We start from the raw sequence: 14,225 nt of genomic DNA, 5'->3' as shown, positions 1-14,225 counted from the left end.
TGAGTTCAACTTCTCTGAATAACCAACAATTCTACATCAGTCAAGCCTAAATGAATATAATTTTACTGTACTTACTGTAATTTTTCAAATATTATCAAAAGTGAATTCCCACCTCTCATGGACAGCATTTAAATGCCAAATTTAAATGCTTCGAAACTATCTGCAGCTATTTTGCAATCTATGAAGCATGGACAGTCTGCATTATGGGAGATGTAGTTCGCAGACCACATTTTCACATGAAGGCGGTTGTGTTTAGTATAAACATTTGGCTCAAATTCTGTGTGCCTAAAATATTTGATTTGGAGAATAGATTACAGAAAGTAATTTAAATTCATTAGGAACATATTACATAAAATGGAAAAGCATTTGCCAGAGTTCCATAGCAAGTACTTTCATAACTTACGCAATCCATATACTGGCATTTAAGTACTCTAAGCTTCTTTCCTTTAATGATTTTTCAGTTGGGGGTGGGGTGGGGAGAAACCCTACATAAAACCAACTTTTAAAAGATATAGACAGATTTCGGCTTTTGCATTAATTTTATAAAGTGTGATCAATAATAATTTGATGAAAGAGAAGTCTGGCCCTGGGAAAGAACAGATTCAGAAAGGAAGCATCATTCTCTTAAACATTTATCTTCTAAATCAAAATTAATCCTGACAATGTACTCACTTACCGATATTTTCTGTAGGCATGGAGACCCTCGTTGGTTCTACAAGATTGTCAGCCAGGACAAAAGCTCCTTCTTCCAATGTATCAAGTAACATTGTTGCTGTATGAGCTTGCTCAGAAGAATTCATGTGTTTCCAGGATTCCAAAGCTTCAGGTCTCAGAAGATTGTCCACTGTGTCCACAATTGCCTACATCCATTAGAAAACCACCATTAGTTCTGACTGCTTCTAGTACCAAGGTGATTTTCAATCACTGACTAGTGACAACTGTAGTATTTATCTGTCATGATGATTTACTCTTACTTCAAGATGGAAGAACACTTGAACAACATACACCTGGCTGATTAGGAACATATCTTACCATCTCAAAATAAAACTAACTGAAGATTAGTAGATTGCTATGTGATTATAAAGGGTAAATGTGAACAGATGCCTTGTGGATACTTACCTAACAATATCTCCATTGTCAAAGAGAAGCCCAACCAATGTCAACTCTTAACCTGAGGTATTACTGGTACATGCATGGTCACTCCTATTTATAACCTCAAGGTTTAAATGTTCTAGATAGAAAACACTGATGTCCCTGGAATAGCCTTTTATTTATGCCTGAAAGTTACACCATACTGTTTTCTGGAACCTAAACTAAAGTAATAGCCAAAATTGTGCCTTAGAACATTGTCTACTTATTACACCATTGGGGAAAAAACCAAGATGATTTCAAAGTTCATATATTATCTGTGAATATTTCACTTTTCCAATTCTCCATCCAGCTAGAAAGCACTTGAGAGTACACCTTAGATGATAGACAATGATCTGTTTTTATAGAAGGATCAAGAGATCAAAACGTTTAAAGCCCATTTGAACAATTTAATGAAAACTAATAGTTTAATGAAAAATTTTAATGAACTATTAAGAAAAATAGAATAAGGTCTTCATAAACATCCAGGTTGTACATGTTCGTATTTGTAGGTTTTGTTTACTACCATGCAAAATAACAAATAAAAAATAAGACCCAGTCAGCTAAGCAACTGAAGGCAGGCCTTTGTACTGATACTTAGTATAGCTATATACTGACCATGGCTTGAATACCTGAAATCACTAAGTTTACTTACTCTACCCCATGTACCCAGCCACAACATGTCATTAAGATCGTAAATAAATTGTTTTAATCTATTGGTAATCACTGAGGGAAAAGAACATACATTGTGCAAAGAACAACAACAAAAATTGCTAGTTTGAGGTACGACATTGAAATAAGCAGGGGGAAAAGTTGCGTGAAGCTACTGTCAGAATAAGAGTAATTAGCTTAATCCATCTTAATATCCTCGTTCTATCTGCCTTGTGAGCCCCCATAACCTTCCTGGCATGTGGAAGATACTTCCAAGTGGCGTTAAAGGCTTTTCTTCCCTCTCTCTAATGGGAGACAGAATAGTCAAAATGCACACAGTGATACTGCTGCAGCCATTAACTAGAGTGGAACAGAAATTGGTCTGCGGAGGCCAGATTCATTAGTCACCAAGAAATACAGACTGGAGTCTCTAATCTAAGTTACAAATGAATCCTCTGTCACAAAGTGGGAACTCGCTTCATTTGCATAGTGTAAGTCAGCTTCTGATTTGTAATTTAAGAAGTTTTATTAGTCTTATCTGAGCAGAGAAGCTCATTTTGAGAGATACTGAAAATGACACTGGTCAGAAATTAAGGTCATGCTGAAACTTACTACATAGACACATAACTCGCTGATGACATGCTTTTATTAATTTGAAACACTCTTTATTTATTACCATTTGTACTTTTCTAGCAGAATCAAAAACGATCATTAGCCTAATCATATTCCTTAAGTAGTCTCTCCCTGCCAAAGAGAAAAAGCTATTCTCTTGCCACTAAGATATACGTCCCGGGCAACATACCAATTATTACATTTCATACATTAACTAATACCTTAAAGGTGAACTGAAAATTTCAGTACGACAAATTCTATACACTTCAGCAGTTTTTTCTTTGCCCCCATTAAACAGGCTAAAAAGGACATTCAGAATATTACTACCTAAAAACGAACTTTCCCACCACTTTTCCTTGTCAGGTTCTCGAGTCCAACAATGTCTATTTGCAAACTAGGGACATGACTTCTTTCTTTTGTTCTTTATTTCCTTCTAGATCTTGCTGACCGAAACTGGTAGTCATGGCTTTTGAATAACCTCTATTCCACAAAACTAAAAGCTGCTTTTGTTTTGTCGTCATACTCATATGGGTTAGTTCTTAAGGTTTGATTTACTAAGGATATGGTCCTCAGATGAGTACGATTAGAAAATAACCATCCCCCTAAAAGAAACATCTAAAATTCACATAATAAAACCAAATGCAAGCTGGTAATGTTATTCTGATCTATCACACAGAACTAGAATGGCATAGTCTACCGTCAGCCTCAGCATGCTTCCTATTACTTGGATATACCAGGGAGAAAAACCTGCTGGAGTGAACAAGGATTCTGAGCCAAACAGTGACTTTCTGTTTCTCTTAGCCTGATAAAGACCAACATAGAACATACATTGATAACTCTGTCACATTATGTATATTCCATTTCTAGTAACCCATCCCCATGTATCAACCTGATTCTAGAAATGACTCCTAAAAATTTCAGGACAAAGCCTATTTTATTTAAGAGTACACCACAGGGATAAGAAAGCAGTGACTTTTTCATGCACATACATTATGACTATACAGTCTTTGATATGATAAACTGCCAAGAATATATCATAGCTGTTTTAACTCAAGTTGTTCTTAAATCCACATAGATGACAACAGGAAACAAAGAGATTATAGGATTACTTTCCAATTCAGAGGATATTTCATTTAAATTCTTGTATGTTTGGATGAATGGAAAAAAAGCAAAAATTATAAAGGTAAATTATTTGCTTATTCTGAGAGTAATATACCTGAGAAAAGTCAACATTTGTACAGCTGATATGGGGCACATTATATAATTATCAAAGACTGAAATACATTGGATCATGCAGCAAGATGATAAAGCGTGGCTGAAGAAGGGAGAAAGCAGGGTGACAGCACAGGAGAGATACCTTAAGGTAAGCCCTGCATGTCTTCTCTCGTTTTTGGAGCTTTTTAGTGAAAGAAAAGAAAATCAGAGGTTAGATTTTGTCTGTTGAAAAGGAGGAAAAAAAGAAATCCTCAAAACTTAGGCTGGTGTTCCTGATTTCAAAGTTTGTTATGCAAGGTGGTCCTCTGGATTTTTGTGAGTTTACACTGATTGCCAAAACTGCATATTTATAGTTCATAGCTGCATTTTGTTAAGTGTACTAATCCAAAGTATCACGATAAAACCAGAACAAAAATGTCTGTTTTTTAACCCTATAACACCATATTACCCACAGATTTTGGCTTAATATGAATCTCCTATGCTTGTTGGGTAGTATGGTTAAAATAACTATCAATTTTTTGTCGTATTAGAAAAAATTAATGGCACTAATATACTATCTCCTAGAGAGGGAAACGTGCCCTTCTCCCAAAACCTGCAATTGAAAGCAATATTGTAGTGGATAACATTCCTCTGTGCATTACAATTTTAGTGCAACCACAAAAGCTGCATGTATTAGTGTACAGAGTATATGAGACGTAGAACACGCACTTTCTCCAAGTGCAGATAATGCATTCTTAAGAGGGAATACCGACCACAATCAGGCAATGTCTGCCACCAACTAAAATCTCCCTAGAAATTTTACCTTCCCCACCCCCCCATGTTGTTCCTTTTTCAACTTGGGAAATTAACCATATCAGAAATTTTGTTTCTGAGTATATGTCAAGGGGGCCAGAGGTTTGGCAGTCCAGTGCTGGAGGAATCAAGAGCTGCCATATAAAATGTCTGATTAAATAACAGGAAATTCCTACCCACCTTGTTATAACTCCGTCCGGCGGAATCCTTTTCACTAGGTTTCAGTTCCTGCAGCTGTGCATCAAGAATGTCCACCAACTGCTCCATCAATCTCACTGAAGAACTCACATCGCCAGCAAACACCGGCCCTTTGGTATGTTTAGCCAGTTCATTGGCAAGACTAGCAGCATTTTCTCCACTTCTGATCTGAAATGACAATTTATATTATCTCAGTATGATTTCTTGCTCTGTTTGCGGCTTCTTGTTCTTTTCCTGAGTATCTTTGTTGTGGTGAGAGAAATATTTGCAAATATGTCAAAATCTGCAACTAATTGAGGCCAATAACTTTCTCCTCATTTCATATGATTAAAGGTTCTTAGATCCTCAACACACAAAAGAAATTCTTAACCAGACCTTTAAAAGGAATGAAAGGAAAAAAGAAAACCAGAAGTCTTTTTTTAAGTTTTTCAGATAGCTTTCTCATTTCACCGCCACCCATTTGTAAACTGCTGTTTAAAAATCTTATTTATTTATTCCAATGATCCAGAAATTTAAATTAGAATGTAATCAGTATGATACTGGGAGTTATTATCTACTCTTCACTTGCATTTCAGAAAGGTAGATGACAAAGAGGAAACTAAAATGCCACCGCATTGTGTTGTAATATTAAAGTTACTAATGCCTTTTAAAGTCGTTTTTACTTATTCTATCATAATCATCTGTGATATAAACATCTGCTTGCATTCTGTGGATTCAGTTGCGAACTTAATGGTATTTGATTTATTGGGCCGATGGGCTATTCATCTTACAAACATCAAAAGAAACAGAACAAACTGAATATAAATGAAATCAAGCAAGTATCTACTCATTAAAAAGCTTAACTTAGAAAACAGCATGCCCCAAAACATATGTAGCTTTGAATAAATAGTTTACAGACAAAACTATACATGATTTTCTTATTTTTCTACTGAACAAAGAACGATGAAGCCAGTTTCAACATACAAAGCTAAATTATTTATGCTAGACCTTAACACCCTTAATCATCAATGTGTATCATAGTAAAAGGTTCCAACCAACCTTCTGAGCCAGCTGATTTACCCAGTGTGAGGTACAGTTGCTAAGATCAGGGCCCTTAGGGTTCCATGTTCCAGTGGAAACCATGCAGAGATAGGATGCAGTTCCTACAACAGATGTAGAAAACAGCAGTGAAAAACTATTTTTCTGCATGCATTCAGGAAATCAGCTATGATGATACTACACTACATGTTAAATTTTGAATGAACACCAATGGAACTGGTTGACAGAAACTGACAAAGAGTAGGGTATAATGCAGATTATAAACAGTAAATATAAAGTCAGCATAGAAATATCAGACGTTTATAGCAAACAAACAAAGAGCCCTTGATTTTCTTGGGACTTATCCAAAATGATACATGCAATGAGAAAGGCAGCAGTAAGGAAGCCTCCCTGGAGTCCATGGGCAAAAAAATGTCAGGCTTGACCCCTATAGGTCTTCAACAGGGAGAGAGGTAATTCGGGCCTGACCTTAAATAACTTTTACTGTCCATGAGCCTGTAAGTTATCTACCAATGCTCTATTACCAAAATTAACAAAAATAGTAAAAAAATAAGCTATCATAAACGTCTCTCTTTCCTCGAAATCACTTCAGTGTAATTCAGAACCTACTCACACTAAATTTAAAAATATAAGTTTGGCATTTTACAAGAACTACCTCTTGTTCCCTTGGGACATGGCCGTTCAACCATCATTCCCCTTTGTGTCTGAGGCCACTTTATCCCCCTCGCGTCTAATGCTTCGCAGAATCTCTCTGGCAGGGGAAAAATATTTGTTACAGGAGGAATTTTGGTTGTAGAAACTGCTGGAGGTGGTTTTGTCCCTTTGCTTCCTTCCTGTGATCCAGCTACAGTTGTGCTCATGGGGCCTTTCTGTGAAGTAGTGCTTGTGGTTGATACTGTGGTTTTGAACAGCTCAGCTGAAGAAGTTATTGTCACAGCTGTGGTAGGCACTACGGAAAAAAGATGAGTATGTTAATCTCACACACACTCGCACTCATATACAGGCACACACGTGAATGTGTATATGCACACACACAACACAAAACCCCTCCCAACCAACTATCCCAAAACCACTAAAATGAGAATTAGTGGGAATACCAGTTGGGAGGAGCAAGAATAAATCCCCTCATTTATTCCAATTTATTCATATTGTTGGCTAAGTAATGATAGTTTAGACTTTACTATGGATTTTTCTGTATGACTCTAATTGTCTTAAGTCTACTTCTAAATGAAATATTTGATAATACAGCTTAAGTATACTTCATCATTTATCATCCAACAGAAACTGAAGGACAGTTTTAGTGTCTAGACCAGGTATATGTCACTATGAAACAATATAGAAAAATTCTTTTTTTATATAAGCCCATACCCTGTAAGTAATCAAATTCAAAGCATCAATAAAAATCTGAGAATTACATATAATTAGGACAACAGAAAAATCAGTCACCCACTCTACATCTTGCAGGAAAATAAATACTGTGACATCTTTCCACCCAGCAGCCATTCTTGCTTGAGAGATTTTTGAGCATGCCTGATTAGATCCAAACAGAAGATAGGCTTGGCATGCTTGTGCTGTGTTAGTAAGGAAACATCTGAGGCTTTATTAAGCATATTTACATTTGAAAACGTAGGTAGAAAATGCAACCAACTAGTTCTGGTCAGAGGTTACGATGTAATCTCTTATCAGGATAACAGGTTAGATCAAATTATGCCTAATTTGAAACCAACCCTACATACCATACTGACAATACAGAGTGTAAAAGGAACTACAGTTACACATTTGAAATTATTTTAAAAGGTTATTTTTTATTTCCAGCATCACTTCCAACTGTTTAATCTACCAGGTTTAAAAAAAAAAAAAATGGAGCTTAATGTTTCCTTCATTGATTGCCATTTAATTAGTTTTAACAACTAAAATTCTGCCAGTAAAACTTTAATGCTATCACTTAAAATCTATTAGGTGTTCACACTAAAGCTTCATCAACATTTGCAGATAACTGGCTCTTGAAACCTTATACATATGATGCTTTTAATAGAGTATAACAAGTTAAAAACTATTTTCTAAACATTAACTTTTTTAATGCTTTCTCTATAATGTAAGAAACAAACCAGAATATTAAAACTTAAAAAACAAGTTCATCTTATCACTAATATGCTCATTATTTTAAGTTTTGGTTCAAAAGTAGTTGTTTATATAGTATGGATACTACTGACAGAATATTCTAAGTCCATCACAAAAAGTAGTCTGTACTTGTTTATAGTTCTTGAAGAGTGAGAAACTTCTTGTCAAAAAAAGACATAGACATTTTCTACACTTTTTTCCTTCTACCTCAAGAGAAATTTTTTAATCATGTGTTTTATTTCCAGGGCATAATTTATTGACCATATGAGAGATGCTGTGTCAAACATCATGTCTACCCAGCTGCTGCAGAAACCGATTCAAACCTGTCTATCTTTTTCTGTAAAGCACTTTCCTGACATCTTGTTAAACCTCTGTAACTTTTTTTTGATTACAATGCAGCCAGGCTTTCAGTGCTTTCTCAATTAACATTTGTCAAAAGCATCACCCTCTTTTACACAACTGTCAAATGACTGCCTCTGAATCAAATCTTAAGTAGTGGGAAATCGGAGCATAAACGAAAAGGACAGAGGAAAATGGTTTAGTGCCACACCACCTTATGTATCCCTTGACACTGCACTAATTACTATGTCTTTAGTCATGGAAATATGTCTTAATAATACTACAATTAGTGATCTGCTAGCTAAGCATCAGGAAAGCATCATGATAACTGAATCAAGGTAGGTAATAAAATGACCTCTGGTAAATGCACAAAATTTCTTGTAGCATGTGAAGTAGTGCTTCTGGTTGATACTGTGGTTTGCATGTGTTTTTGATAATAAATTTCATACATTTTCACCTTTTGTTCATCAAAAGTTTAAAGGAAATCAATCTTCTTCAAAGATAAATCAAAGAAATATTGGGACATCATGAAGAACCTAAAAGTAAACTTGTAAGTGGCAAAACTAAACCCTTTTGAAAGGCCATCAGAATTTCTGGAATTTTGCAAAGCTGAAGTTTTGCAACTTTACAGAAAGCAATTTTTTCTAATGATGAAGCCATAAGCGCAGAGGTTGTTTCTAAAAATTAACATTTCTTCCATAAGTGAAGACAGGTCCCAACAGGGCATCTGATAGTGATAAAAGCCGGCACTTATTCAGCATTTATGTACCAGATGCTATATTAATCACCATTCATGGATCATCAGATCATCTTATTTAATCCTTACCACACAACCCCATGAAGTAGCCACTATGATTATCTTCCTTTTACAGATGAGAAAATTGAGCCATGGGGAAGGTTAGGCAATTTGCTTAAGGTCACCCGAACATACTCTTGAATGTTATGATCTTACTTTTCTAGGCAAAAAATTTTCATAGAATCTGGAAAAAGTATGGCATCCCACAAAGTAATCTGCCCTTATTCTGGAGCATCTAACTGATACTTTTCTGTGTAAATCTCTAAAACAAGAAAAGATGTGGGAAGATAATATAAAATACTAGAGCAACAGATGACAAAAAGTTTCATAATGTAACTTATATGGCATAATGTCCTATAAATCGTAATAGAAAACATGGCAATTCACAGCTGAATTATATCTCAAATCTAAACCTTATTTTACAAAGTTCTGTCCCAGAGTTATCAGAATGTCATATCAAGCATCCAGATTAAGTGACTTAGCACTCTGCTTACTTTTGTCATTTGGGTATAGAGACCCAAAAACAGTACTAATAAAATGCTCATGAACATATTTAAGAACTGCCCTTGAAAATTTCAACAAACCACACATACAGAATGCCTCGATTTACTGTGGTAGTGCTTACTAACAACAGCATCCATTTATCTTAAGGGTAGTGCTTCCCTCACGGGGGTCCAAGAACTCACTCATTGTTCACTGAATGAACTCTAGTTACAATGAGTCTGTAGCCCGGAAAGGCAGAAATGCGTATTCATTAAATTTACCTTTATTCAATGTCTAAAAATAACGAGCATCTTTTATTGAGCAATCATTATCAGTGGAGAAATGTTTCAAGAAGTATATATTCTACGCTAAACACTCCCTAAATAAATAAACCTAACTAGTTCTCTTGATAAAAATTTTTCCCTCATACTACTGAAGTGTCTTACTTCATAATTATTCTAAGACAAATATTCAGGAACTGCCAAAACCCAAGACACAAAATCTTTTCAATATTTGGGAGGGACACCTGGGTGGCTCAGTCAGTTAAGTGTCTGTCTTTGGCTCAGGTCATGATTCCAGGGCCCTGGGCTTGCGCCCCAAGTCAGCTCTCTTCTCAGCGGGGAGCCTCCTTCTCCCTCTCTACTCCCCACAGCTTGTGCGTGCTCGCTCTCTCAAATAAATAAAAAAAATATTTAAGAAAAATAACATTGCAGACAAAGTAAATATAAAGCAATTCAGATTAAGAAACAGAGTTGAAATAGGACTGAAAGGGTTTTTCCTAAGCCCACTTTAGAGGGGGAGAAGGTAAAAGGAAATAAAGAGCTAGTTTAGAGATATGGAGCAACTGAACTATGTAGAGATAACATAAGGTTAAAAATTCAAAGGAAAAAAAAAAAACCATGTATCTGAAAACCATGATTAGGGCAAAGAAATAATATACTTGCCCTGTTAGGAAGGAAAAGGCTTGTGTTTATAAAAGGGGAAAAGTTTTGAAGCTAATAGACTATGAAACAGTCCACAACAAAAATCGAAAGGAATGGTAATTTTATAGTATGCTGTATACCTTAGAAACATACACAGTAGCAAATCTAGTACATAAGGCTAAACTACAGCCAACCAGTCAATCATTGTTTTATGACGGCTAAAGATCTGAATTCTCTGACTGCTCTGTCCTATCAGTTTTGTGGATCTTGCTTCAGAAAAGCTGACAGTGGCTTATTGATTTGACCTAAACTGATGGGCCAGAATAGTTCTGCAAGGCCCCATCTACATGCATATAGATATCAGGCCATCTGAGAGAGACAGGAGTCTCTAAGAGCACATGAAGATAAATCACAATAGAGAGAAAAGAGAATATGTTTCAATCAGGAGCAAGAGAGATTTAGGTCATATAAAACTTGGTATCACTAAGAGTTTAATACGGGGACAATAAGAATTTTTACTTTCTGGGAATATTTATGAGTGGCTAACTATATTGGGTAACAAAACCCAGTTGTGGAAACACAACTACCAAATATGCCCATTTCCCATTTTCAAAGCTGATAACTGGTTTTCAAAAAATATCTAAATTATTGAAGACTTTTTCATTTGAAATGGATCAAATTATTTACTAGAATATAAGCCACATATGGAAAATTACATCAGTACTCATCTTGCATTCACAAAGTACTTTGTGACAAGTAGACGGGGCAATGATTCTTTGTTGAATTGAGTTTGTCCTCAATTTATTCACAGTCTTTCAGGTGTTGCCTGATTATGAATTTGCATTTTTAAAAGTATTTTATTTCTCTTTTTCCTAATGGAGGGGGAAGAGATTTATTGTTGCCCCAAATGTAACAGCTGTGTGAGAGTAACACAGGTTACAAAAAAGATTAACGCAGCAATCAATATACAATGTCAGATTTTGTCAATTCCTGAATTCTGCCTTTGACAAACCTATAGGATAAAGGAGAAGAATGGTACTAGCTTTTAGAAAAACAGCCGAGACATTGGGGGCTATGGTGAGTGCTGTGAATTGTGTAAGACTGATGAATCACGGACCTGTACCCCTGAAACAAATAATACATTATATGTTAATAAAACAAGGAAAGAAAAAGAAAAACAGCTGAGATACAGAAAACGTCCCAAATTGCTGGCCTTATGAGAAAAAGATATGTCTAAATTTAAAAGTAAATGATTCTGGGGCCGCTTGTTTGTATAGTCAGCTGGTTAAGTCTCTGAGTCTTGGTTTTATCTCAGGTAGTGATCTCAGAGTCCTGAGATGGAACCCCATGTCAGGCTCTGAGCAGCACACAGTCTGATTGAGAGTCTCTCTCCCTCTCCATCTCTGCCCTTTGGCTCATGTTCTCTCTCTCTCTAAAATAAATAAATAAATCTTTTAAAAAATTTAAAAAAGTAAATGATGCTATGCTATTATCCTTGAAGATTTAATTGCTGAAAATTTGATAATGGGCATTACTACTATAAATTTAATGCAAAAAAATTCCAGCCATACATGAATTAGAATAAAAGGGGTCTTGCGTTAAGTCAATTTGTTATTATTCTCTTACTTTTTAAAGAAAAAAAATCACATATTTTTGTATACTATAATGATTCAAATTAGAAAGTCAACTATAACAAGTTGTGACTTTTGCTTTTAAGGTCCTTCCTGACCCTATTACAATATTTAGAACTTAGTAACAGTATATCTTAAAAAATGTTTAGGTACATGTAATTATGTTTAAGTGTGTAGAGTGTGAGTATTGCTTTGACAGAAAGATATATTAATTTCTTTTTCACCTTGTTGAAGAGATTGATTTAGTCACTCCAAAGAACTTCTTGGTTCCTAAAATTTTCAAGTAACTTAATACTTGGAAAATTCCAAATAACTGAGTATATTGAAATATTCAGATCTTTAAAACACAAATATTACTGTTCAAATAGAAAAGACTTATAATTAGTACAAGCTCTGTAACAACATATGAATAGGTTACTTTTATCATGAGTATGAGGTAATCTTGTTTTAATGAAATATTCATTTAATTTACCCTCATAAATTGTTTCCCACAGAACTGAATTCAGTTGATCAACTAAAATATATTTCCCAAGATTTTACATTACTTTCTAAAGTAATGATCCTCCACAAAGATACCTAAAGAGAACACAAATTGAAAATGTTAGCTGATCCATCTTCATAAATCACCACGTGGGATCATTTAATGCTTAGTCTATGTGTGACAGTTAAAGTCAAAGAAATATTTACTTAAAACCATCACTAATTTATCAGGAAATATAAATGTGTGATTTTAGTAGGAGGATGTTGGATGACTCCCTCTCCTATCCAGACAGCAGATACCAAAACTGCAGAACATTTATGCCTGACATTGTACATCAAGCCTAGCAATTCTCCTGGGATTTCCTAACACACATTTCCCTTAACCACTGGCGCCAAGAAGTTAAAAGGTCTACACATAGATTGTAATCAATTCAGAAGTCAGGTAGGAAAAAAACAAAACAAAACAAAACACAAAGCTAACAGGTTTGTAGCTGGTATTATATTTTTAGCAATGAAAAACTGAACTGACAAATGATGCTACAATTTTCTGTCATCGACATTTAAATAAAAAAATTCAGAGAAAGAAAATAGGCCAAACTAAGGCTAAAATGTACCTACCCGCTATGTGACGGCATGAAATACATTATCCTTTGAGCTTTGACTATGAAAAGGAGAAGGAAACAGACAGGAAAAAAACTTCCAAGTCTTTTAAAAATAAGCTTAAAGCCAAAAGCATTAGCAAGCAAACATTCTTACCTTGGGCAGGATCAGGTGGACCAAACTCCAGAGAATATCGTAAAATGAAGTTATTGTTCCACACGTAGAGTTGGTTATCTCTAGGATTGTAATCCACTGCAGCAATATACTGGTATTGGTTGGGGAAGGGAACATCTACATATTCTCCTCGGTTTAATCGGGTATTGTAAATGTAATCGATTGCATTCTTGCCTGTTTCACTCTCATTGTCTTGATAAACTGACCTGACCACATAGAGGACTCCGCAGATCATAAAAGCATTTGATGCAGCACGTTTGTCATACACAGTCTCCCACGTTGCTTCAAATCGAAGAGTATATGGATTTAGTTGGCTAATAACTATCATTCCATTGTTCTGTTCAGTGGCGTAAATGACCCATAAGCCATTTTCATCAACTGCTAGGTCGATATCAGTCTTCCCTCCCCATCTATATGGTGAGGTATCATGATAGTTGGCATAGTTAATTATGGCCTCTCCACTCTTAATTCTAGTCCTCAAGTCAAATTTCACAATGTTCCTGGTTCTCTCTTTGTTAAAGAAGACAGCACCATCATATACCACAAATCCAGTACCATCTACTCGATTTGGAAGTTTATATGTCGTTGTTTGGCGACTATTTTGGAAATCTTCTAAAGAAGCATATTCTATTAAAGTATCAGTACGATAGGGAGTCCAGGGCATGAAATAAATTTTATCTGCAGCCTGAAGAGGGTCCTTGCACCAAGCACCTGCCTTTTGTTCAGCTTCATATATACATGGTGAATCCACAATTGCTTTCAAGGTCCCAGGGCACACAAAAACTAACAGTCACAGAGAAAAGACAATAATTAAGCCAAGTTAAAAAATGAAATAGGCAAACACAAATTTTAATGATCACAACTCAGAAGAGAAAAAAAGTGTTTTATTAACATTAGATGTAACCAAAATTTATACTTAAAACAGTACCACCCTTCTTTCCTTAAGTTACAATAATCAATGTAGCAGCATACAAAGTGGCTGGGGTTTATTTTCACACATACAAGCCTAAGTTTAAGACCATCCATAACTGAGCTGACAACGTG

The 14,225-nt window shown here is 35.4% G+C and overlaps 1 protein-coding gene across 18 annotated transcripts in view; it reads right to left on the bottom strand.

Annotated features, from left to right (window-relative positions):
* Positions 1-14,225, bottom strand: part of ADGRL2 (adhesion G protein-coupled receptor L2) — a 224,582-nt gene that overhangs the window by 36,459 nt on the left and 173,898 nt on the right. For 16 of the 18 annotated variants that reach the window (XM_045064769.1, XM_045064775.1, XM_013059192.2 and 13 more), the window contains exons 5-9: positions 13,164-13,964; positions 6,290-6,583; positions 5,635-5,738; positions 4,579-4,764; positions 677-860 (exon numbers count right to left, since the gene is read on the bottom strand). In XM_045064769.1, the coding sequence (XP_044920704.1) occupies positions 677-860; positions 4,579-4,764; positions 5,635-5,738; positions 6,290-6,583; positions 13,164-13,964 (1,569 nt within the window). Of the gene's footprint in view, positions 1-676; positions 861-3,748; positions 3,788-4,578; positions 4,765-5,634; positions 5,739-6,289; positions 6,584-13,163; positions 13,965-14,225 lie in introns of all 18 variants that reach the window. The other 2 variants (XM_045064782.1, XM_045064777.1) reach the window with 2 other exon arrangements.

The sequence above is a fragment of the Mustela putorius genome, unplaced genomic scaffold (assembly GCF_011764305.1).
Source record: "Mustela putorius furo isolate JIRA1106 unplaced genomic scaffold, ASM1176430v1.1 tig00003853_pilon_pilon_pilon, whole genome shotgun sequence".
In the NCBI taxonomy this organism is placed as follows: Eukaryota; Metazoa; Chordata; class Mammalia; order Carnivora; family Mustelidae; genus Mustela; species Mustela putorius.
Note: the sequence above shows the minus strand (reverse complement) of the source record. Positions and strands in the feature narration are given on the sequence as shown.